Source organism: Natrix helvetica (genome assembly GCF_964273705.1).
Source record: "Natrix helvetica genome assembly, chromosome: 2".
Lineage (NCBI taxonomy): Eukaryota > Metazoa > Chordata > Lepidosauria > Squamata > Natricidae > Natrix > Natrix helvetica.
The window spans coordinates 156,042,210-156,066,323 of record NC_138552.1 but is presented as its reverse complement, the minus strand read 5'-3'; the positions used below and the strand labels follow the sequence as shown (position 1 = coordinate 156,066,323).

Genomic DNA, 24,114 nt, shown 5'->3' with positions numbered 1-24,114 from the left:
AGTTGTTATGGATAATCCTTGGTTAACTAGAGTAATTGGGATTGGGAACTCCATCATCTAAGAGACACAGTTGTAGAGTACAACATCATGACTTGCAGCAGCAGTTCAGGCAGTTCTAGTTGTGGTCATTAAGCGAATGCTGCACAGTTATTAAGCATGACATCATGTGATCATCAATTGTGACCTCCTGCTAGCTTCCCCATCGACTTTATTGGAAGACGGCAGTGAAGGTCACAAATGGTGATCATGTGACACTGGGATAATGCAACAGCTGCAACTTTGAATACCAGAGATAAGTCTCCTCATTCAGTGCTGTAGTAATTTTGAATAAGTTACTGGTTGTTAACTGAGAACTCCCTATATATATTTTCCTTATCCCATTCAGGATTTTTGTTTATTTGGTGTTATATCTCAGTGTACCTGTACTGAATGGCCTCAATACTTTTGAAGATCATGTGCTCTGAAGTAGATTATTTTGCATTTTTATGTAAAAGAATAATGAAGGAGAGATATAGATTTCATCCGAAGGATTGCAAATCAAAATGTTCACACTTCTTCCTCCTCTGGTGAACGAACTCATTCCTGGCTCAGTGCAAAGAGGACAATTGGGAAAAAGTATTTGTAGTGCAAATGAAGCAAGGTTTACTGGGCAAGGGGAGCCATCATGCTGAGATGGCCTAAAAAATTCCTTTCAAGATAAAAGTAAGATGGTTATTTTATGTATCTTACCTAAAAGAGGAAAATAAATAAAGACAGCCCCTAACAACCGTCATACACATAATCATATATGAGATATGATATGGTAAGAACTAGCTACACCTTTCTCTTAGAAAAAAACCCCTACATCTCCTGAAAAACCTCAGGAATCCTTCACTCACTCTCTACTAAGTGCAGCATATTTACTCAGTTTTATTCCCCCACAGCATTTTGTAAGAGATTACTAATGTCTAGTTGTGTCTAGTGAGTCGAGAATGAAATATTTATTATGTCCAGGATATTATTATGCCCCTCACCTTAGTTGATTTTGGAGAATATGGGCGGAGTGTATTAAGTATATATACCTAACTCTGTGAAGAATTCCTATATGCACGCAGGGCATCTGTTCAGAAAAGGACATTTGAATAACTTAGAAATAGAAGAAATAGAAATTTAATTTGTTAGCCGCTCCCTCTCCGCAAGGGACTCGGGGCGGCGTACAATAAAATATACATACATACATATAAACATAGAAATACACACATATACATACATATACATACATGCATGGAGGAGGTAATAATTAAAAATACATTACATTAATAATAATAAAAATTAAATTAGTCATTAAAATACCCCGAAATAATAATACAATTTAAAAAAGGACTGTCAGGAGGAAAAGGATAAACTACGGTTGAGCCAGGCCAGACAGTTGAAAGAGGTGGGTCTTGAGCTTTACACGGAAGGAGCGGAGATCGGAAGTAATCCTGATATCAAGGGGGAGGTCATTCCACAGGGCTGGGCCCATCACAGACACTGTTTAGCGGACGGCACCTGGAGAAGTCCCTCTCTGTGTGAGCGGATTGGTCGTAGGGATGTATGGGGCAGGATGCGATCCCGCAAGTAACTAGGTCCTGTGCCATGGAACGCTTTAAAGATCATAATCAGAACCTTGAAATGCACCCGATAGACCACAGGAAGCCAGTGCAGCTCGCGCAGGAGAGGTGTTACATGGGAGTACCTAGTCCTCCCCATAATCACCTGCGCGGCCGCATTCTGGACCAACTGTAGTCTCCGTGTGCATCTCAAGGGAAGCCCCATGTAGAGAGCATTGCAGTAGTCCAGGCGAGACATCACCAGCGCATGGGTGACTGTGCGCAAGGCATCCCGGTCCAATAAGGGGCGCAATTGGCACACCAGGCGAACGTGGTGGAACGCCCCCCTTGCCACGGCTGTTACATGGTCATCCATGGACAGCCGGGCATCTAGGAGGACGCCCAAATTGCGCGCCCGTTCCATGGGGGCCAGTTGCTCGCCCCCGATGGCCAGAGATGGAAGCAACTGGTTGAACCGGGGGGCCGGAAGCCACAGCCACTCCGTCTTGGAGGGGTTGAGTTTGAGTCGGTTGTCATCCATCCAGATCCGTACGGCTTCCAGGCACCGGGACATCATTTCGAAGGCCTCGTTGGGGTGGTTCGGGGTGGAGATGTATAGCTGCGTATCATCAGCATACAGATGATATCCCACCCCAAAGCCACGGATGATCTTGCCCAGCGGTTTCATGTATGTGTTGAACAGGAGTGGCGAGAGAACCGACCCCTGCGGCACCCCACAAGTGAGGGGTCTCAGGGTCGATCTCTGCTCCCCTGCCAACACACGTTGCATCCGGCCGGAGAGGTAGGAGCCGAACCACCGTAAAATGGTGCCCCTGACTCCCAACCCCCCCAGTCGGCGCAACAGGATAGCATGGTCGATGGTATCGAAAGCCGCCGAGAGATCTACTAGGACCAGGATAGAGGAACAACCCCTATCTCTGGCCCTCCAGAGATCATCAACCAACACGACCAAGGCCGTCTCCGTGCTGTACCCGGGCCGGAAGCCAGACTGGCACGGGTCTAAATAATCATCTTCCTCCAGGTGACGTGGAAACTGTTGGGCCACCACACTCTCTACAACCTTTGCTAAAAAGGGAAGGTTTGAGACCGGACGATAATTAGCTAGCTCCGTTGGGTCCAGGGAAGGCTTCTTGAGTAGGGGTCTCACAACTGCCTCTTTCAAGGTGGCTGGCAGAGACCCCTCGCCCAACGAAGCATTCACTAGTCCCAGGAGCCAGTCGCGTGTAACCTCCCAGGATGCCAGTACAAGCCAGGAGGGACACGGGTCCAATAAACATGTGGTAGGTCGCAGACGTCCACGTAACCTGTCCAAATCCTCGATGACAACCGAATCAAACTCCTCCCAGAATGGTCTCTCAAGACTCGCCTCGGGCGTCTCCACTGGACCACTGAAAGGGACCCATCCCATCCGGATTTGAGCGACTTTGTCCTGCAGATATTTCCCAAATTCCTCTGCTCTGCCCTGTAGAGGGGCTTCCCGCGGTCTCTGAAACAGGAGGGAGCGGGTCACCCGGAACAGGGCAGCAGGGCGGTTATCTGCGGACGCAATAAGAGCTTACATCATCCCATTTCTCTCCACGTACATTCATTAAGTTTGCATGTAACGAGTATTCAAACAAAATCCCACATTCTGATACCTACAAGTCCCTAACATGATATTTGAGCAACCCCCACTCCCCTCAAGAATAAAAAGAATGGTTTCATTGGTGCTGCAATTAGGGAAGAAATAAATATGCATATTAATTTAACATATAGAATATAGAACAATGACAGTATCTTATAATTTTATGAAATAAATCTATTTCATATTGTTTAGCATTGCACAATTCCTGACAAGAGTTTTTTTGAAGACTGCCACTGTCATTCACCAAAGTCAGATTAAAAAATAAATGAAGGACATTTTCATGCCTTAAATAATCTTAAATTGCTTGTAAAATATTGCAGCTTGCAAAACACTGGCAAGCTTTTTAGGTTGCTTTTGGCTTTCTCTCGCAGCAGAGCCAGACTAGGATAATGATTGCATCTTTCTTCCCTTCCACCCTCGTGTTGGTGTTTGTAAATCTCTCTCTCCACTCTTCTCATTTCCCTCCCATCCCCTCTGTTGTAATTCTCTCTGCATAGAATGTCAGGTGAGATGATCAGAGCTTACCATGTATACTTTTTAAATTCAGGAGCAACAGAAATGTATATAGTACTCCTCCTTTTTCTATTAACAGTGCTGGGGAGTTGGGCTGAAAGAAACCCCTGTGAATTTCTGTGAAAGTACACTTGCATTTGGATCTTCCTGATACTAGTTCATTATCTTAACTAGAAGACTACATTGGATGTCCAGGCATAAAAGTAGTTAGTTAATTAAATGCTGCTGAGTTGGTGCCCACTGATGTACAGAGAAATGTGCAGGATTTTGACCTATTCCTTTTAGTAACCTGTAACTCTTCCAAAGCCATTACCAATGTTCTCTTTGAGCTTGCCTATCTGCCTTAGTCATTGTCATCTTGACTTTGCAAAGCAAAATCATGCTTTTCTAATTCCATTATCTGTTCACGTAGTGTGCCCAAATTACGGGAGCCGTACCTTCAAATTAAGAAGACATGGTTGTTCGTTATTCTAAAGCTACATCAAAGCGTAGCTTGTTCACATAAAAGATGAAGGAATATTATAGTTTCATTCTGATGAAAGTACACTTGCTACTTTTGATTATATTTGAGAAGGTATTTTTCTCCCTCGTGTTTGTATAGAAATGAAATATCTCATTTTTGAAACGTGGAGTCGGCTAGGACATAAAGAAAATCTCTTTATCTCAGTTTGGAAACCAATCCATTATGAGCCATTTCCCTCCTTCAATGGTAAATGCATCCTACAACTATTCATTGACCGCAAGACAATGGTTATTTGCCAACATGAAATGTGTGCAGATTATTGTTTATTTTATGAATTTTCAACCTCTTTTGAGGATTTTTAAACAGACAAAATTTTCAAAATGACTCCAATCTCAAACCAGATTTACACCTAAATCTCAATGATGAACCCCCCAAAATTTTAAGAAGTTACATTTATATGTGTTTGTATTTTTCTTTATAGAAAATACTTTTCAGGAATTGCTTTATAAGTAGTGGATCCTATGTTCCCTGAAACCACTCAGATAAGATGAAGCTTTCCATATTTAATTTAAAAACAGAGCTTTTAGCTCATCCACAGTAGAGATTAGACAACATCCAATTTTGTTTTGAGATTGCAGACAAAGTACTTCACTTGGTATACAGTAGCCACGAGACTTTGGCTTTTTTATTCACTGAAAAATTAAGTGTCTTTCCTTTTGAAGGCAGTATTTTTTTCTGACAATAGCTTCATACTGATGTTCTTTGACCCATGCCATAGTTTGTATAATTAAGGATTTTGCACAACAATCCACAAAACATATTTTAAAGCATACCCTCCAAACATTCCCATCACAAGACCTCACCTGACACACCCACACCGAATTCATCACAAGACCCATCACAAGATCCTTAACTGGTGTGACTTCTCCATCACAAGACCTACTGACCACATAAAGCCTTTAAAGCGGAAGGACACAGATATCCCCTAAACTCTGCTGAAGATGTTACCTAGCCTGGTAATGAAACATTCAGAAATCATCCCGCAATCCTGGAGAATGAACCTTTACTCTCATCCTAAACCCATGTTACAGATATTTGCCACCATTGTAAACATACCCTTATTCCCTGCACCAGACCAAATATTTTCATAGCTCACCTTAGCCAGCCTGGGGAGAGACCAGGTCTTCACAGCCCTTTGACAAAAAGGGCAGGAGACCCTCTGATCTTCAGTGTGAAGCTGTTCCAAAGGATTAGGTGGCCACCAAGAAGGCACACCTCAGAAGTCCCATCAGATGGCAACATTCAAGGGAAAAGATTTGGAGTGCAGGTCTGTCTAAGTTAATAGCATGGGCTTTTGGAAGAGTTGGTTCCACAAGTAACCTGACCCTCTGCTATGTAGGGCTTTAAAGATGATAACCAGCACTTTGAACTGCAAGTGGAAGTCAGTGCAGCTCATACAACAGTAACGTTGCCATGTGACAACCCAAACCGAGTGTACTATTGCATTCTGGACCAGTTGCAGCCCCATGTAGAATGTATTGGAATAATATGTATAGGAGGTGATTAAAACATGGGTGACCATGAGCAAGCCCTCCTGGTCAGGAATGAGTTCAGTTAGCACAAAAGATAGATTTATGCAAAGGTCCCCCTAGCTATGTGTGCCACCTGCTCTTCCAGCAGGAGCCCCAAATTGTGTACCCCATCTGTATAAGGGAATGTTACCTCGTCCAGAGTCAGAGATATCAACTCTCCTGATCCAGGAGGTCAACCACCCCATCTTGCTAGGGTTTAGTTGCAGCTGGTTTCTTCCTATCCAGGCCCTTACAGAATCCAACTAGACTAAGCCAGGATCTGAGTACTTTCACAACATTATAAAACTATTAAATACTCTAAATGAAAAGCAGTCCTCTCTTATTTCTTGGGATAAGTAGTAAGAGAAGGGGGAGAAGAAAAGGGAAAATATCTATTTTTAATCTACATTATTCACCAAACCTCTCCATACTTTTTTTAAATCTCTCATCAATTTCATCTGATTACAACTTTCCTAATCTTTCCCTTCCTGTCAACCTTTTCACAGTTCCTTCACAGGCAGTTCTGCTTTATTGTACCCAATGCCAGCAGTAATTTTGCCATATATTTGGCAATTTGATCCTCATTCATTCTGTTTATATGACCATACCATGTCTATGTACTTTTTGGTACGCATTCATTCTTGATCTATCCCTTCTGTTTTACAAAAATGTGTTTTTAACATAGCACATTTCTAACACATTCAGCTTAGTGTTATGTTTTACCCAACATACCCAGTTTTCACTTCCATATGACAAAGTATACAGATACATGCTACCGTGTACTTTTAATTTTTTTAAAAGAAATATTCATTCTCTTAATTCTCATTCTCTTAATTCTCATTCTCTTATTCATTCATTCATTCATTCTCATAACACCATCTTTTGGGCAGCATTCCATCTCTCTACCTGCCAACTTCTCATAAGCAAAGTCAGTGAAGAAGCACGCTCTCATTGTTTTATTTGGGGGTGGGTTTCCCTCACTCGTGGCCATTCTGTTTCTCTATTTAACTAAGGAAATATCCTTGAAAGGTTGGCCCAACTTTGGGCTGTCCAGTTAAATAGCAAAGAGGATATTACACATCTTTTTTTATACTCCTGGTTCAGTGTTAAACTATTGTCACCTGCATGTTTTATTTCCATTATATACTACTCTTATCACATTCATCAACCAATCTTCAACTCCATATTCACATAAAATGTTCCATAATTCAGGTTTATCATATACTTTATTTAAATCAAAAAGCATGCAATAAATTTTATTACTTTGTTGCTTCCTTTGCCGATACCTGACATTTCTACTTGTATTTTCAATATAATGATAGATAAAAAATGAATATTGGGTCAGAAGTCTAGTTTCTTACAGACTTCCTGCATAATATCAAAATGTTATTCTACTTCAGAAAATTTAATACAATGCTTATCTTCTTCAGTTTTAATTCAGATATGCTTTTCCCCACCACAGAGTTTTACTTTTATACTAATTTTTTATAGTAATGTTTTTATACTAAAACAATTTTTGGTTGTAGAAATGTTTTTAAATCTAAGGTCAAAACTCTGCAGTAGTTTTGTAAAATGTTGAAGGAAGCAGGATCATATATATTATTCTTGTACTGCCCAAAGATAATAGAGGTCTTCAGGTTATGATGGCAATTGGGACCAGCATTCCCATTGCTAACAAATGCATTCTTTAAAAGGTGACATCATGTAACTTCATTGCTTAGCAACAGCAGTCCCGATTGCCATTGTAATCTCAGGAACTGTGGGTCGCTAAGCAGAAAGAGGCAGGAGCACAGGGGGCGCATGGGTGACGTGTGAGAGGGTGCTGTGGGGAGACTGGATGACACCTTGAGTGGGTCAGCAGGAGCTACAGGAGTGAGTGTGGTGCTGCGGGTGAGGGGATGCTATGGACTTCACGCTCCACAGTAGAATCCTTGCAGGGGGGAATCAGCAAGAGAGACTTACTGGGGCAATTTATCATCTTTCCTGCTGACTTCCCCATTGACTTTACAGGGAAGGTCACAAGTGGCAATCACACAACATTGTTCACTGTGATGTTATCATGAGCTAGTCCACCTGAATGTCTGGATCACAGTCATGTGATCACGGAGATACTTGTGACAGCGGGAATTTCAAAGACCGATGGTAAATCCATATTTTCCACAGTGCCATAAGTTTCTGTAGTTGCTGAACTAATGGGTGTCTCCTGTAACTTATCTGCTTGCCAAGAAATATCTTAATATTCCAAAGTAAACACCTTTACTTGAATAGATTCTGTGATGCAGTGTAGATTTTTGTTCCTTTTTCTGCACCACAAGGTGATTTAGATAAATTATTTTCAGAATTTGAGGTCACTTACTAAAATGGTTAAAATAGTTTTTGGCCTAGCATTGGGAGGAAACAGCAACAGCAGTGTTATGTTGGAAGTGGTGGGGGTTTAATAAATCATTTAGGGGATTATAGAGAAGAATTGGTCTTTTTTGTCAAAATGGGGATGGAATTAGGCCTTTTTATCAGTTATGCTATATAATTTTGCTTGTACGCAAGTACAAAATTAGGTATCAGTAGTAGGTTAACACATGAAAATTGGAACTTGGAATACTTTCCCTAAAAATCTCCCTGTAACTTCTTAACACACTGCTCTGAAGAAATAGATAAGAAATATCTGTTATTATAGATAGGCACATATGGCATTATAGAGACAACCTTATCATTTTGGAAATAAATATGCTCACAAGTCTGTCATTTTGATCTGTGATATTATTTTGCTTTACAGACAAAAACTGGAATTGTTTTGCTATATGATGAAATATCTGAAAATGCCTATGAAATCCGATTGAAGCTTTCAAAAGAGATACTAACAATTCAAAAACAAGATGTCATCTGTGTAAGTGGAAGTGTTCCCAATGCAAATGTAAGTGCTACAAATCTTATGGTGGGTTTTTATTTATTTTAGATTTTTTTATCCCACTTACTATTTTTATAAATAACTAGATGGGGAATATACCTAGTACTCCTTTCTATTTTCCCCACCACAACAATCCTGTGGGGTGAGGTGGGGTGAGAGATACTCCAAAGTAATCTAACTGACTTTCATGCCTAAAGCAGGACCACATATCATAGTTTGCAGGTTTCTAGCCTGATGCTTTAACCTAGACCAAACTGGGTCTTATAATCATTATTGTCATCAGTATTAAATTATGTCATCAATATTGTTATTATATTTCAAAACTTCCTGAAAGTAATTTTCAAAATTTCTAATTCTAAAAAAAACTAACTTCAAAGTTATAACAAATTCTACAAGTTTAATTATTTGAAAAGAATAACAAAAGTATATTTCCCTTTGTAGCTATTAACTTACTGTTCTTAAATGTTTCGGATAGTAGTCCCCAGAATTCCCATACTGTTTTGTGTTGTGGGAATTTTAATTTAAAATGTCAGCTCTTCAAAGTTGTCTACCCCACAGGTAGACATAACTATGAAAAATGTATTTGGGACATTACTCTATGGGGATCTGCTCAAGAGCTCACCATTTGAACACTTGGCTTGAGCCAGTGCTTCTCAATTATTTTCTGTCATGCCCCCCCTAGGAAGAAGAAAACATTTCGCGCCCCCCTCCCCGTGCGACTGTAAATAGTATCATTTGTCTATAAAATTGTTATAAGTACACCTCTGCATAACATAGCACACCGGTCTTTCCTCGTCTCCCACCGTAGTCACATGCTTTGTTTCTTCTTTCCCTCTTACTTGTCTATCCTTCCTTCCACCCTCCCTTCCTCCTTCCCTTCCTTCCTGCCTCCCTTCCAGTTCCCTCCTTCCTCTTTCCCCCTGCCTGCCTGCCTTCTTTCCCTCCTGCTTATCTATGCTTTCTTCCTTCCTTGCACCTCCCTCCCTTCTGCCTGCCTGCCTTCTTTCCTCTTTCCCTATCCTCCTATCCTTCCTTTCTCCCTCCCTCCTTCCCTGCCTCCCTTCCAGTTCCATTCTTCCCTCCTTCCTTCTGCCTCCTTCCTGCCTGCTTGCCTTCTTTCCTCTTTCCCTCCGGCGTGTCTGCTTTTCTTTCCTTCCTTCCACCTCCCTTCTGCCCTCCTCCCCTTCTTCCCTCCCTCCCTGCCAGCAGCTCCTCCAGCATCCCAGCTGGAAGCAGCAGCACAACAGTCGCCGTTACCAGGGGCGAAGGGGTGGCGGTGGCAAGATCGGGCGACCGCCGCCCCTTTGTCCCTTCCCCAACAGCGGCTGTTGCGCTTCCCGGCTTGAAATGGCAGTGCTGGGGACTGCTCAGAGACTCATCAGAGCCGCGGGCTGGAGCTGTGCAAAAAGTCTGCTTGGGCTGGGGGGGGGGAAAGGGAGGGAAGCCTGGGACAGCCCGTCCTCGCCATCGCCACCCCTTCACCCCTGGTAGCGGAGGCTGTTGTCCTGCTTCTTCCAGCCGGGATATATTCTGCCAGGCCCTTGGCGGCATCCCGGTACGAGGGGCGAAGGAGAGGCGGTGGCGAAGACGGGCGGTCCCATGCTTCCCTCCCTCCCACCCCCGCCCGAGCAGGCTTCTTGCACAGCTCCAGCCCGCGGCTCCAATGAAAATCCACAGACCGAAGTGCTGCCACTTCCAGGCGGGATATATTATGCCTCACCCACGCCTTTGCCGCCGTTGCACCCAGATGGAAAGGGAGCCTTCACGCCCCCTTTACGGAGCCTCGCGCCCCCCCAGGGGGGTGCGCCCCACTATTTGAGAACCGCTGGCTTGAGCATTGTTAATTCTTACAAGGCTTCTGCCTTGATTTGCTTTGTGCCTAATTTAGGGCTTTCCCCATTAAAGGTTAGTTTATTGGCAAGTGAACTGGAGTTGTGAGTAATTAACTGATGGCCCTCAACCACTTCCTTTCCTGGAAAGCTAAAATACAGGGCAGGTTGGCTGATACAGTGCAAAAATGGCTGATGAATTGTCTGTTTGAACCTGATTTATTCATCCACAAATACCAGCAATTCAGCTGGTGTTTGTAGAACAGCAGAAAAGAACAGCAACAGAAATCAAGAGGGAGAGAAACAGCCATAACTTTAAAAATTGTCTCTTTTACAAGAAAAAGTCCAGCAAGTTTTGATTTGACTGCTATTTCATTGTTATTTTCAATCTATGCAGTATTGTCTCTTTCCCTTCATGTCTGACCTCTTTTTTTCCTTCCCTTTCATTACAAGGGTGCTTTTCTTATCCTTTCTATTCTTACTCAGCAAATTCTTGCTATATAAGAAATGAACCTCTTCTCATGTTTTAGTTGCTTTCATAATTTTATGAGTTCCGTGTACCATTCTCCTTCCTGTTGTCATTTTTTAAACCTCTTTCAGTTTATTTCCCTTATTACCCTAGATCAGTGTAGCTTCCTTGCTTCAAATCAAATATTGAACATGGTATTATGTATGTAGGTCAGCCAGGTGAGAGACTACCTTTTTGCTTACCTAAATAATTCTAGTAAGAAAAGTTGTCTTATACCTGGTTTTTAGAACATTGATTTTTGAAGTTCTTCTTGCAGGATTTTTGTCCCAGATTTGTCAAGATTCTAACTAACAGCAAAGAGAATCTCATAGTGATAAAAAAATAACCTTTTTAAAAGGTTTGAGATATTTCAATGAGGAGTCCTTTTTTTTAGATGACCTGGTCTTGCTTGTAAGATTTTGCCTTACAAAGTCTCAGAATCTTGAAGGAAGATTGAACTATCCTCTTTAAAGTTTGCTGGAAATGGATCAGCTGCTTTGCCACCAAGTTCTGAAGTGGGAGAATTATTCAAAGAAGATACATGCTTTAGTAATTATTATATAATCGGGCTGCTGCTGTATAGCAATTCTGGAAGAAAACATGAATTGTCACAATGATTATATCTTGCATGAACCTAGTTTGTAGGTATAGATCTAAGAAAACTTGAGGTCCTCTTCCATAATCTTTTGGAGCTCCTCATGAATGGTTTGCTTTAATCTAGAGCCTAAGTTTAGAAGTCATGGATATATAAATATTATTATCTATAAACTATTTAAATCCACTACTGTCCTATATCTAACTTGTTGCTAAGTGGCATAGTGAATCAACTATTATCTGATGATATGAGAAACCTAGAATCTTGATCCTTAATAGTAGGGTGGTGCAGTGCTTTGAATTCAACCTGGAAAGGGGGCTTCAGAGTACGTACATAGGAGGGTGAGAGTAGCACCTGTGTCAAAGCTCCAAATAACGAACCCAAGCAAATCAGAACTCTGAAACTTGGCTCCTTCTCAAAGATCTTTTTTATTGAGTACATCATATCAGCACAGCTTCAACGGAAAACCAAATCTAAGATGGTTTCAGTATAATTAAACTAGGAAATAACCCCATCTCTAAATGTCACAGGTCACGTTTACCAATTGGGTTAATTGGTGGACTCTTTAGTCACTCCTTCCCCAACCTTATCAATTGCCAGTTCCCACAAAAAAGCTCTTTGTTGTGTCTAGTAGTGCCCCCCTTCCCCCTCTGTATGGCAACTGAGGAACAGAAAGATGGCTGCGGCCAGGTTCAGTTCGAAGTTGACAATCTGGCTGTAATCCTTTAAAACCTTAAAGCTTAAAAATGATAGGATGATCATTTCTCAAGATCACTTGGCAGCTACAGAGGGCAGCTACTATAATTTCAGGAAGGAACTCAGCAACTTTAGCAAGTTGCAGACAGATGATGCACCTGAAACAGCTATTTAGAATGCAAATTGCCATACCATCTGTTATGATAGGCTAAGTAGGTTGTGATGACAGGCATTTTCTGTTATAATACTGACAAAAGAAAAAGTCACATTTTGGGGAGGGGGGGAACAATAAAAATATTGTTAAGCTATTTTTTTTTCTTATTTAAACAAGTCAGTATAATTAATACAAAAAAAAACCCCTAACTTTCCCTCCTACCATAACTTATGAAAGAATAATGACTATCGCAGAGGGGGGGGGATAAAATTGGACACAGCAGATGACTTATGTTTGTGGTGTGTGTGTATGTTCAATAATATAGCCAAAAGGAATATGATTATTACCAACAGATGAAATAAGGTAGCATGTCATTAATGTTTCCAGCTTGTATAAGCTATGCACGGAAGTTTAAATTATTAATAAAAATAGAGCTGATTTGCACAGAATATTTCAAAACTCGTATATTACAGCAAAACTCTTCAGTCCTCAAAATTCAGGCAATATTAAATGTTAAATTCTGTTACATCAGTCATCCCAAATAATGCATATGTTCCGAAGCTCTCTGAAGGCTGGAATTACCATTCTCAGCTCTGAGAATAAATAATCGAACTCATGAACAATATCTGGAAACTTTTGGTGTGTAAGTTAGACTCAAGTTGACTGGCAATATTGTAAGTCTGTAAGTGATACCTCCTTTGTCTTAAGATTGTATCAGAAACAGAGTTTTTACAAGGTACGTATAAGAATCTAAATTCAAGAAACCCCATAATGTTCTTAGAAACAGACATTTTAGGGACCTAAGCAACTAGAAAAACATATCTGGTATTTCCTTGAACTGTTTGGCCTTCCCTGACTCTATTCTGTTCTTCAAATTCCATATTTAGGCACATCTTCTACAAGATTTTGTGATAGTTCAAATATCCATAAATAATCCCCATAGCCTTGAAAGAGGAGTTGTAATTTTTGGGGTTACCATATTAAAAAAAACAGATAGTACATCTGGAAAAAATATCTCTATGAAAGTTTAAATTTCACTAACATTTTCCATCATGGCTCACCATAATTATTTTTTGTTCTTGGTGTAAACTGAAGTATATTTATTAATTGAGGAAATACTGTAGGCAAGACAAAATGTAAAAATAGAAAAGTAAATTGAAATCAAGTTGTTAAGATAAGACTGTATTTTTGTTGAACATGTCTAATTGATTATGTATTCTGCCTTCTAATACTACTATCTGAAAATAATATTATCTACAATCTAATATTTATAAAACTCAAAAGAATCTTATTTTGAAGACAGGCTTATCATAACATGTAAAAAAAAAGATGGTGACAGTTGTTTAAGGCTAAATGTTATATTAACTTATTTCTGAGTCAGTGACGTGCTGTGAGGTTTATAGCTGGTGAGGCAGCAATTTTTTTAGACTTGTGGACTTCAACTCCCAGAATTCCAGTCAGGCATGCTCAGTTGCGACCTGCCGCCCTCCGCCCTGGGATTCGGCCATAGCACCACCTGCCAGAGCTGCACGGAATCTGGGGCACGCTTGTCGGGCGAGGGCAGCACAGGTGGGGAGCGGACGGAGAGGAGGAAGCCTCTTTTCCCCCCCCCCACTTCCCATGCCCGAAAGAACAAAGGGAACCCCTGCCACCGCCCGGGCAACCTGGCCGGCCTCTCTCGCGGCGGCTCTCTGGTGTCGAGCTTGGGAGTCCCTAGAGGAGCTGGCGGGGGCTGCAAGCACCGCAGGCTGGATTGGAGCCTCGAGTCTAGGGCAGCGAGTCGTTCGATAGGAAACTTGCCTCTTGGAAGGAATGACTCGGCTTGGCTCCTGCTTTGTCTCTCCTGCCTCTTTGCTTCTCTGTTCGGTCGTTGGGCGGCAGATCGAAAGTGGGAGCCAAGCTGGGTCATTCCTCCCAAAAGGCAAGTTTCCCATCGAATGACTCGCTTCCCTGATGATGAGAGGTTAGGCTGTGCCTCACTTGCCTCACCTGACTGCACGTCACTGTATCTGACTGCAGCACATTTAGAAGGGCCTAAGCTGCTTTCTCACTTTACGTTAAATAAGCTTTGTTTTAATCATGGGTTGCTAAATCAGAAAGAAACCACCATTGTATTCTGCTTATTAGATTTATACTCTGCCTCTCATTCAGAAGCTCAAGAGGGCATGCATTTGAATCCCTCCTTCGATTTTCCCCATGGAAATCTTATGAGATATTGGCCTGAGAGAAGTGGACAGTGCAAAATCACCCAATGAGCTTCCAGGCCTGACAGGGCACTAGAAACTGGATCTCCATATTCCTAGCCCAATAAATTAACTACTAATCAGGAAACATAAAAACCTGATGAATGAATACAGGATCCTTGGGGAAAACAATAGTGAGTATGTAACTCATAACCCCAGATACTTTAGCCAAATTTAGAGGGGGGAAAATGTGGGTATTACAAAAATCTGTCCCTTCCCTCCCCAAGAAAAGACTACAGGTTGTTTGAAAAGCAGAGGGATTTTCTCCTTCACTCACTTCCACAAAACAGGACTTGAACTAAATCCAGTTGTGGCACATTATTATATTGTCCTTTTTTGAGCTAGGGGTGATATAAGTGATTAATTATGTACAATCAAGTCAGTGTCAACTCTTAGCAAGAAGACTAAGCAAGCACAGGTAATGATTAAATGTGAGATACGTGGGTCAATTTTCTTTTTAGGTACTTTACTCATAAATGGCTTTCTCTTTTGCTTCACTGAAGTGAAGAGAAACCTGGTAAAGTAACCCCATAGTGCAAGGTGGCACAACCAAAATTGGGGAATTAACTGGCCGTTCACAAATAGCATCAAAAGATTCATGCATTCTCTTCACAAATAAGGAAAAGCTTCAATGTTAAATTCTGTCACGTCAATCATCCCAAGTAATGGACATGCTCCAAAGCTCTGTAAGAGTATAAAGCCTCGATAGCCTTGTTTCACCTTTGATGCTGCCATCACTTTGTAGATGGGATCCTAGGTGTTGACCAAGATTTAGTGAATTCCAATGGAAGGTGTTGGTCTTCACTAGATCTTCACTACTGACTTGTACAGGGGCAGGGCTCAGGTTGATAGTCAGTCTTTTTGATATTGAGCCACAGGCAAAATTGGCAAAGGCAGCTTATGCAAAGCGCTGCAGTTATTCTCTGGTGGTAGCTATGAGTATGACATCATCAGCATAATGCAAGGTCAAGGGGTTGTCATGTTACAGTTCTTTTGTGATAATATCCATGACGAGAATGAACAGTAATGGTGATAATGCTGAACTTTCATGAATGCCAACTTTCAGCTTTCTCAAGCTGTCGGAAAAGCTGACAGTGCATCACATGAAACTTCTGGTGTTTGTATATAGCATCTGGACCCTTGTTATGAGTTGCTTAGGAACATCGTGGTCACCTAGCACGTACCTTAAGATTGCAGAACACGCTCAAAGACTTTTTCAGGATCGAGGAAAACCAAATGTGGTGGCTTCTGCTTTTTTCAGTGTTTCTCCATAAGTATTTGAACTACAGAGTCTGTAGTACTAGAGCTTTTGAAAAAGCCGCATTGATTGGTATTGATTTTTAGGATGTACTAAAGGAGTGGCCCCCAACCTTCTGCGCTCCAGGGAGCTGTTCTATGGAGAAAGTTTTTTTCCATGGACTGGAGGCATGGTTTTGCGTGCTGCCTGCATCCCACAGATGGAGCTTTGCTTGTTTCCGCAGCCTGGTTGCTGGTATGTTGTGGACCAGTGCCAGTCCACGAACCTGTACTAAATCATCTATGTCTTTGAGAGGGAAATCAGTGTACATAAGGCAGGGCCCTAAAAACACAACTTCCTAGCTTGCAGAAGAAACATTTTTGCTACCCCATGATACTCCCCCTACCCAGGCCATACATCAAACCTCCTTTTCCATCCATTCCACAGGCAGAAGACTTCCCTGACCCTCCATCCTCCTGACCCTTTGTAAAAATGCTTGAAGACCTGGCTCTGCTTACTTACTTGGGGTCCACAGAACCCTGAAGTCTCTTCCCATCTTTTTAATTATTTTATTTTTGTTTTTAACTGTAATCATTATATATAGCTTTTATATTTTTTCAGTCTATTTGTAGTTCACCCAGAACTGGTTCATGTAAGGAGTAGGAAATGGGTGATTTCTAAATGGTAAATAAATAAACCAGGGTTTAGGACTAATTTGGGAACAGCATAAAAGCTCACTGGTTAAGACTCTGGGTTTGTTGGCTGAAAAGCCAACAGCCTAGGTTCGAGGCCAGAGCGCTGCACAATGGGTGAACTCCCGTCCTTGTCTTATCTCCTGCCAACCTAGCAGTTTGAAAGCATACAAATGTGAGTAAATAAATAGGTATCATTTTTGCTGGGAAGGTAACAGCACTTCGGGATGTAATGCTAGCCACATGAGTGTGGAAACATCTTTGGATAGCACTGGCTCAGTGGCTCTTTAAACAGAGATCAGCACTGTTCCCTAAAGTCAATTTTGACTACTGGAGAAAATCCTCAGGGACTCCTTTATCTTTAGGCCAAGTGTATCACATGCACCCAGCCATAGTCATCACCAGTAACTCAAAAGGAAACATCCTTTGCACATGTAAAGGCATACTTCTACAGCACAATTATGTGAAACATTTCACATAATGTTGAATGTATTTTATTTTTCATGCATTGTGAAAAACGTAGCAGACTCTAGGCTGTGTAAAGAATTTACAGTATAAATGCAGTTTAATGCTGCGCAAGTCAGCATTAAAATCAATAAAATCAGCAACCTAATTTCCAATTTCAGTATTAAGAAAATGGGCTAAAATTAAATTAGCAATTATTTGGTACTGCTGGTTACAATTAATCCTCAAAGGCCGTTTGGAAGAGACAAATTTTTATCTGCTTCCAAAAGAGAAAGAGGGTAGGGATCATCCTGGTTTCTTAATTTGACTTAGCAGTCTACAGAGTAAAAATTGAGGGAGAGAAAAAGAGAGAGAACATAATTGTATATAGCCATGATTAAATGCAGGTATAATACTATGTTACTTTAAATATTTCTGCCAAAAGGCTTATAAGTTCTTCCCACTTGCTCCCAGTATCTTTATTTTGTATAATTCAATTAATATTCTGTTTCAAGTGCACAAAAGGAATTAAGTTCCTGTTTAGCATTCATAAAAGCTGTACATAATTCTGAGGTGGGTTGTTTTGCATATATGGTATGCTGTGAGAATTCTTCACTTTCCACCTACATTTTGTTATTTAACTTTTTTACTTGTATATTTTTCATGAAGCTTAAGCAATAACATAACCACGTATATGTATATAACTTTGGTATACAGGCCCAATGCCTTTGCTGAACACCAGGCAGTGTAGGAAAATAAACCATACCTTTTGCCTAGTCTTAAAAAGTAAAAGTTCCCCTTACACATATGTGCTAGTCGTTCCCGGCTCCAGGGGGCAGTGATGATCTCCGTTTCAAAGCTAAAGAGCCAGCGCTGTCTGAAGATGTCTCAGTGGTCATGTGGCTGCCATGACTAAACGCTGAAGGCTCATGGAACGCTGCTACCTTCCCACCAAAGGTGATTCCTATTTTTCTACTTGCATTTTTACATGCTTTCGAACTGCTAGGCTGGCAGAAGCTGGGACAAGTAACGGGAGCTTACTCTGTTACACGGCACTAGGGATTCGAACCGCCAAACTGCCAACCTTTCTGATTGACAGGCTCAGCATCTAAGCCACTGAACCACCCTGTGCCTAATTTTAATTCTATTTATTTTATAAATATTTATCTTATACACACACACATACATACCCACACAAATAAATCTATACATACACACACACACCTGCATGGAAAATGTATATGTGGGCTCCAAATTGTGCTATGGCAAGGAACAAGCTGCATCTTTAGAACTGATTGTAGTGATTTTGGGACATGAAAGTAGTAAATCATCAGATATCATCAAATCCCATCACCTACAGAACCATTCTCCTTTTTCAGACATGGACACATGGCTATATATAGTCTCATAAAGACTAGTCAAGCTGACTGAACTGATAACCCAACTTTATCCATTATGGTTCCAGTCTATAGCTGAATAGTCAGAAGTAGTGGGGATTTTTAAAATTGTGATCTTAGCTCTCTGGGGTTCCCCAAGATCTTTTCAGGGTTCCTTGAAGTCAAAAATAATAAGCCTATGTTGAAAAATAATACCGTATTAAAATCCCATCAAATAATCATGAGAAGCAGTAGAAGCACTGAGTGCATCAGTTTTAATATTTTATATGGTAAATATCGACAAATACTGTATAACCAAAGCAGATGAAAAATTTGTGGGGTCCTCTGTAATTCTTGAAAGTGGGAGGGAGTTCTGAGATAAAAAAAATTAGGAAACACCAATCAAAGCACACTGGTCAAGGAACACGCAAATTGAAAAATAAGGTATTTAACAGCATTCAAAATGTTTCCTTAATTATAAAAATCATTATTCATTGTAAAAAAAGGAACAATTGGCTTGCTCTAAATCTACAACAAAATTATTTAAAATGTTTTAATTGTAGGTTGTTGAGAGTCACTCTGTGACGGCAAGGGGCAGTCTCCAAATGTTTGTATATACCAGAGATTTATAGAGGTTTTTGCTTTAAAATTCACTGATTTCATAGGAGCCTGATGTTGGAAGAGAGGTTGACTATGATCCAAGAGAACATAATTATATCCATATGTTTCTTGTTTTATAAGTGAATACAGGGTACGAAACTGATTATGCAAAGTGGTCCTTGCTTTGTCAATACAAAATCAAAATGTTATTTAAAATTTAAAGCATTTTTTTCTAAGCGGAATCTTTTCAATTGCTTTTCATATGCAACGAGATGGGCTACAATGTTGTTTCAATGTTCAAAGTTTCTGCCTATTGCCCTTTGTAGCCATCACATCCAACAAATCAATTCTACCCATTTGAGGACACGCATAAGGGAAGAACGCAATGACTAGTTATATGAATGCAACGTCGCCTATATAACATTGTATGAACTTGGCACAAGTATCTATATAATTAGTTAGACTTATGGAAGTTCCTTGGAAACAAACTTCTAAAAAGCACAAATAAGTACAATAAGAACAGTGCTAAAAACAAATATATGCCCCAGGATAATGTTGCAGGATCCAACCTGTATCAGTCACTGGGCCAAGAGGTTTAATCGTCCAAGCTTTCAGACTCCTGCTGGAGCCCATCCTTGGGGAACTTCTAAGAAAGTTCTCACATACAGTATTAAAAACAATCTTGATCTATCCAACAGTGTCTGTTCTTAGTGATGAAAATGGCATTGTGGGCAGAACTGGACTCCGTATGTTGCCAAATTATATGATATTTAATGTCAATTAATAAAATGAGTCATTTCATCTTGTATTATTATATCAAATTTCAAGAAAACAGCAAGAATAAAGTGTCAAAATGCAAGGTGCTATTACATATGAACTAGATTGCATGGGAACAGTTTATAAAGATTTTTTTTTATCACATGTACTTTCTTCAAAAAATACTAAGAAATTAGCCATAAGGAATGGATTAAATGAAAGGAACACCAGTTCACAGGGAGAATAATCAACTGGAAGTGGTAGAAGATTGATCTAGACCCGTGATGGTGAACCTATGGCATGCGTGCCACAAGTGGCACGCAGAGCCATATGTCAGGGCACGCGAGGCGCTGCCCTGTCAGCTGGCCAGCGCGCATGCGCGCGCTGGCCAGCTGAGTTCACCTTTTTAAAAGCTATTTTTCGCCTTCCCCAGGCTCCTATAAAGCCTCTGGAGCGTGGGGAGGGAGAAAAGAGCCTCCCCCGCCCCCCGGAGGCTTCAGGGAACGTCCCGAGGCTTCCCTGAAGCCTTCGGAACACTTAAAACCAACCTCCGAGCAACCCGGACTTCCGGGTTGCTCGGATGGTCGTTTTAAGCACTCTGAAGGCTTCAGGGAAGCCTCGGGACGGTCCCTGAACAGGCACGAGACGTGCGTCTCCATCGCCAGGGCCCGGATCGCCTCCACCGCGCGGCGCCTCAGGCTCGGCGTCCTTGCGCCCGGCCTTCACATCACTGCCGCCGCCACCGCCGCTAGGACGGGCTCGGCCGAAGTGAAGTCCATCAGGCTTCAGCCGCGCCGCCCCCGCCTCCTCCTCCTCCTCCTCTAGCCGCGCCATCGCAAGGATTAAGGCGAAAGGGGGCGGGGGTGGGGAAAGCGAAGAGGGCTTTGCATGATTTTTTCGCCTTCCCCAGGCTCCAGAGGCTTTATAGGAGCCTGGGGAGGGCGAAAAGAGCCTCCCCGCCCCCCCCCGGAGGCTTCACGGAACGCTCGAACGCGGCCCCGGGGCCCGGCAGGCAGCGAACGAGTCGGAGCCTGCCGACTGGAGGAAGAGGGTGAGAGGCTGGTCCTGTGAACGGCGGCAGCAGCGGCGACAATAGTCGTAACTTGCCGGCGGGCCGCCCCGGCTGGGAGACAAAGGAGGGGAAAGGCGGCAGGTAGCCGAGTTGCGGAAGTCCGGGTTGCTCGGAGGTTGGTTTTAAGTGTTCCGAAGGCTTCAGGGAAGCCTCCGGACGTTCCCTGAAGCCTCCGGGGGGGGCGGGGAGGTTTTAAGTGTTCCGAAGGCTTCAGGGAAGCCTCCGGATGTTCCCTGAAGCCTCCGGGGGGGGGCGGGGAGGTTTTAAGTGTTCCGAAGGCTTCAGGGAAGCCTCCGGACGTTCCCTGAAGCCTCCGGGGGGGCGGGGGAGGCTCTTTTCGCCCTCCCCAGGCTCCTATAAAGCCTCTGGAGCCTGGGGAAGGCGAAAAATCATGCAAAAATGCGCGTGTTGTGCGCGCATGCGCACTGGGGGCGCGTTGCATTATGGGTGCGGCACGCCCGCACACGACCCCCCCCCCGCGCTCCCACCACTTGTGGCACGCGAGCCAAAAAAGGTTCGCCATCGCTGATCTAGACTAAAAAAATAAATCCAATGTGTAAAGGATTGCAAGCAGAAAGAATCAAGTATGAGCTTTCGTTGAAAACAATATCTGCATTTTTAATTTTGCAACAGTTTAAAGGCCAAGAAAAATATTTAAGAAAAAATGTATTATTCAAATTCATGCATCTGTATTACTATAGTATTTGTATCACAGCTCTTTTTTAATGAGACATGTGCTTGGCATATCATATTTAATGTCTCTGAATGATATATTAAGCTCCCATTCAACTTTGTGAATAGAGAAACGGTTTGAACTCTCAATGGAGCATCAAAAAAGCTTCAGTAGACAAGTACTTGAACAGCACTTTCTCTTATAAAACATTCTATAGTTCAAGCACTGAACATAGAATATAATTCTTTCCCTTTAGCACGTACACATAGCTAGAATAGCTATTCTTTTTTTGGAGAAACATGACACAAATGCAAATAAGTAAGAAATAATAAGCAAAAATAAAGAATAATAGCATCAGAAAGGGAAAAAAAGTAAAATTAATTTCTACCATTATTCACTGTACTTCTCCATACTTTTCTGTCCTTAGAAACTATTCTTGATTCCACCAAGTGTGTACATCAATTCATACACTGCCTTTTTTCTTGAAATAACCCATCTCTTTCTTTGAGGATCTCATCAAGTGAACCAATCACAATGTTGGCTTCCCCTCTTCGCCCACTCAGGTTTGGTGATGCAAATCAGGTCTGCTCTTTCATCCACAATCCAATTATGGATGAGAACAGATTTGCTAGTAGACTTGGCAGCAGCAGTTGAAATAAAGGTGGTCAGATAACCCAGCCACTTTCCTCTTGAACAAGGAAGCTGGAAGGGGAGGGTATCAAGAATAACCTCTTGGCTTTAGAGAGAAGGGTGGACAATTTGGGGTGTCACAGGTAATACTTGTTGCTAGTAAAAATCCAGCAAGAGAAAGGATCATTTTTCAAGTTGCAGAGTTAGTGCAAGCAGCAGAGTCTTGGGATTTTCAATAGTGGTACAAACCTAAGAAGGGAACATGCATGTTTGGACAATATTAATTTCACTAATTTTCCTCAGTTTTTCATTATAAGCAATTAAATTGGCTATGCTTTTCTGTGTTTTCCTTCTCCATCCATATGCATAGAGACATTTTATGTTTAAACACATGTTTCTAAGCAGATAATTACTGAAAGTTAACATTCCCTTTCATTTTTCGGTTTCTGAATAGCCAGATATCTTTGTCCATGTTCTCTTGTCTTGTCCACCCCACCCCTTTCATTTCCCATCTATTCAAGCCACCTGTTCCCTTTCTTCTTTTTACAAAAACCTCATCCCTGATTCTTTCATTTTTGCCATTTACTGGAGCATAATAGAAAACTCTCACAAATACATGAATTCCTACTTTCATAAGCATACTTTCTGTCGAATCCTTTAATTTTTCTCTCTGACAATTTGCTTTCACTGTTTTGCTTTTTTGCCGTTATTTTTTAACTCCATTCTGCAAAATCAGATCCCTTTCATTCAGATCTGTTACTTCCTTCCACCATTTATTCATTACACACACACACACACACACACACACACACACACACATATTCATTGTATATATTTTTCTTCCTTTCCTTTTAGTCTGTTACTCTTTGTCATTTACTTCTCTTACATCACAATTATCCATTTATGTATTTAAAAAGATGTGTATGGCCACCCATGTTTAGAAAGATGACTGTGGATGGCTCACAACAACTTAATAAAATGAGTGGCTCACTGGTAAATGTTTGCCAACTTCATTGCTGTTGCCATGTTGCTAGTCCCAGAGCAGGTGATCAACCCATTAGGCATTGTTCAGTAGTTCAGCTTTGCTGTCAATTGGTTTGCAGAATTCCCCAAAATTTAACAATTGGCTCACACCACTGCATAAACATTATAAGTACAATAAAATCAAAAAGCAATTTTTAAACCATAAGCTATGATTGTTCCCCAAAAAAATTCATGATTTTGGTCAACATAGGGTTTCACATACTTTTTTTTATAGTAAGATATAGGAAGAATAGATTGGATTATTGACCATAATCATACCTGCACCAGTTTTGGGTGCTTTGGTAATACGTAGCATACCCAAAGTCCACTTTTACAGCAACCATGCTCAAGTTAGAATCTCCAATCGAGCTTGCATACCACCACACTATAACCTTTGACCAATCAATAACCCAGAAAACTTTTTGGGTGTACTGAGACTAGTATTGATTAAATGCCATATTTTTCTTCTTTTGACTTTCTAGATCAAGTATTTGCATAAACCAAAGTATATTAATACATTCTTAAGCATACATTTAATATTGTATTTTCACCTAAATTTATTTTTTCTACCATTTTTTAAAGCACAGAACCGTTACACTTCATAGACAACCAGTTGGTGGCTTGGGCTTAAGTATAAAGGTATGCATAATTTTATAATTATGTTGTTTTGTAACATATAGTGCATACAAGAAATTTTATTTTTATCATCTCTTTCAGGGTGGTGCCGAGCACAAAGTGCCTGTTGTTATATCAAAAATACTTAAAGACCAAGCAGGTAAAGCAATTATTTATTTGCACAGTAAATGAAAATGTAACAATTAAATGTTGATATATATTACAACAAATTAAATATTTTAAAGATAAAAATTACTTAATTTGTCCATCCATCTAACTTGTTTTCTTATTCATTTATTTAGT

The 24,114-nt window shown here is 41.2% G+C and overlaps 1 protein-coding gene across 5 annotated transcripts in view; it reads left to right on the top strand.

Moving 5' to 3' along the window:
- The first annotated feature begins 8,590 nt into the window (after nucleotides 1-8,590).
- SNTG2 (syntrophin gamma 2) overlaps nucleotides 8,591-24,114 on the top strand; it is a 167,574-nt gene continuing 152,050 nt past the window's right edge. For all 5 annotated transcript variants that reach the window (XM_081944824.1, XM_081944823.1, XM_081944822.1 and 2 more), the window contains exons 1-3: nucleotides 8,591-8,674; nucleotides 23,784-23,835; nucleotides 23,914-23,971. In XM_081944824.1, coding sequence (XP_081800950.1) covers nucleotides 8,667-8,674; nucleotides 23,784-23,835; nucleotides 23,914-23,971 — 118 coding nt within the window. In that variant the 5' untranslated portion in view covers nucleotides 8,591-8,666. The remainder of the gene's footprint in view (nucleotides 8,675-23,783; nucleotides 23,836-23,913; nucleotides 23,972-24,114) is intronic.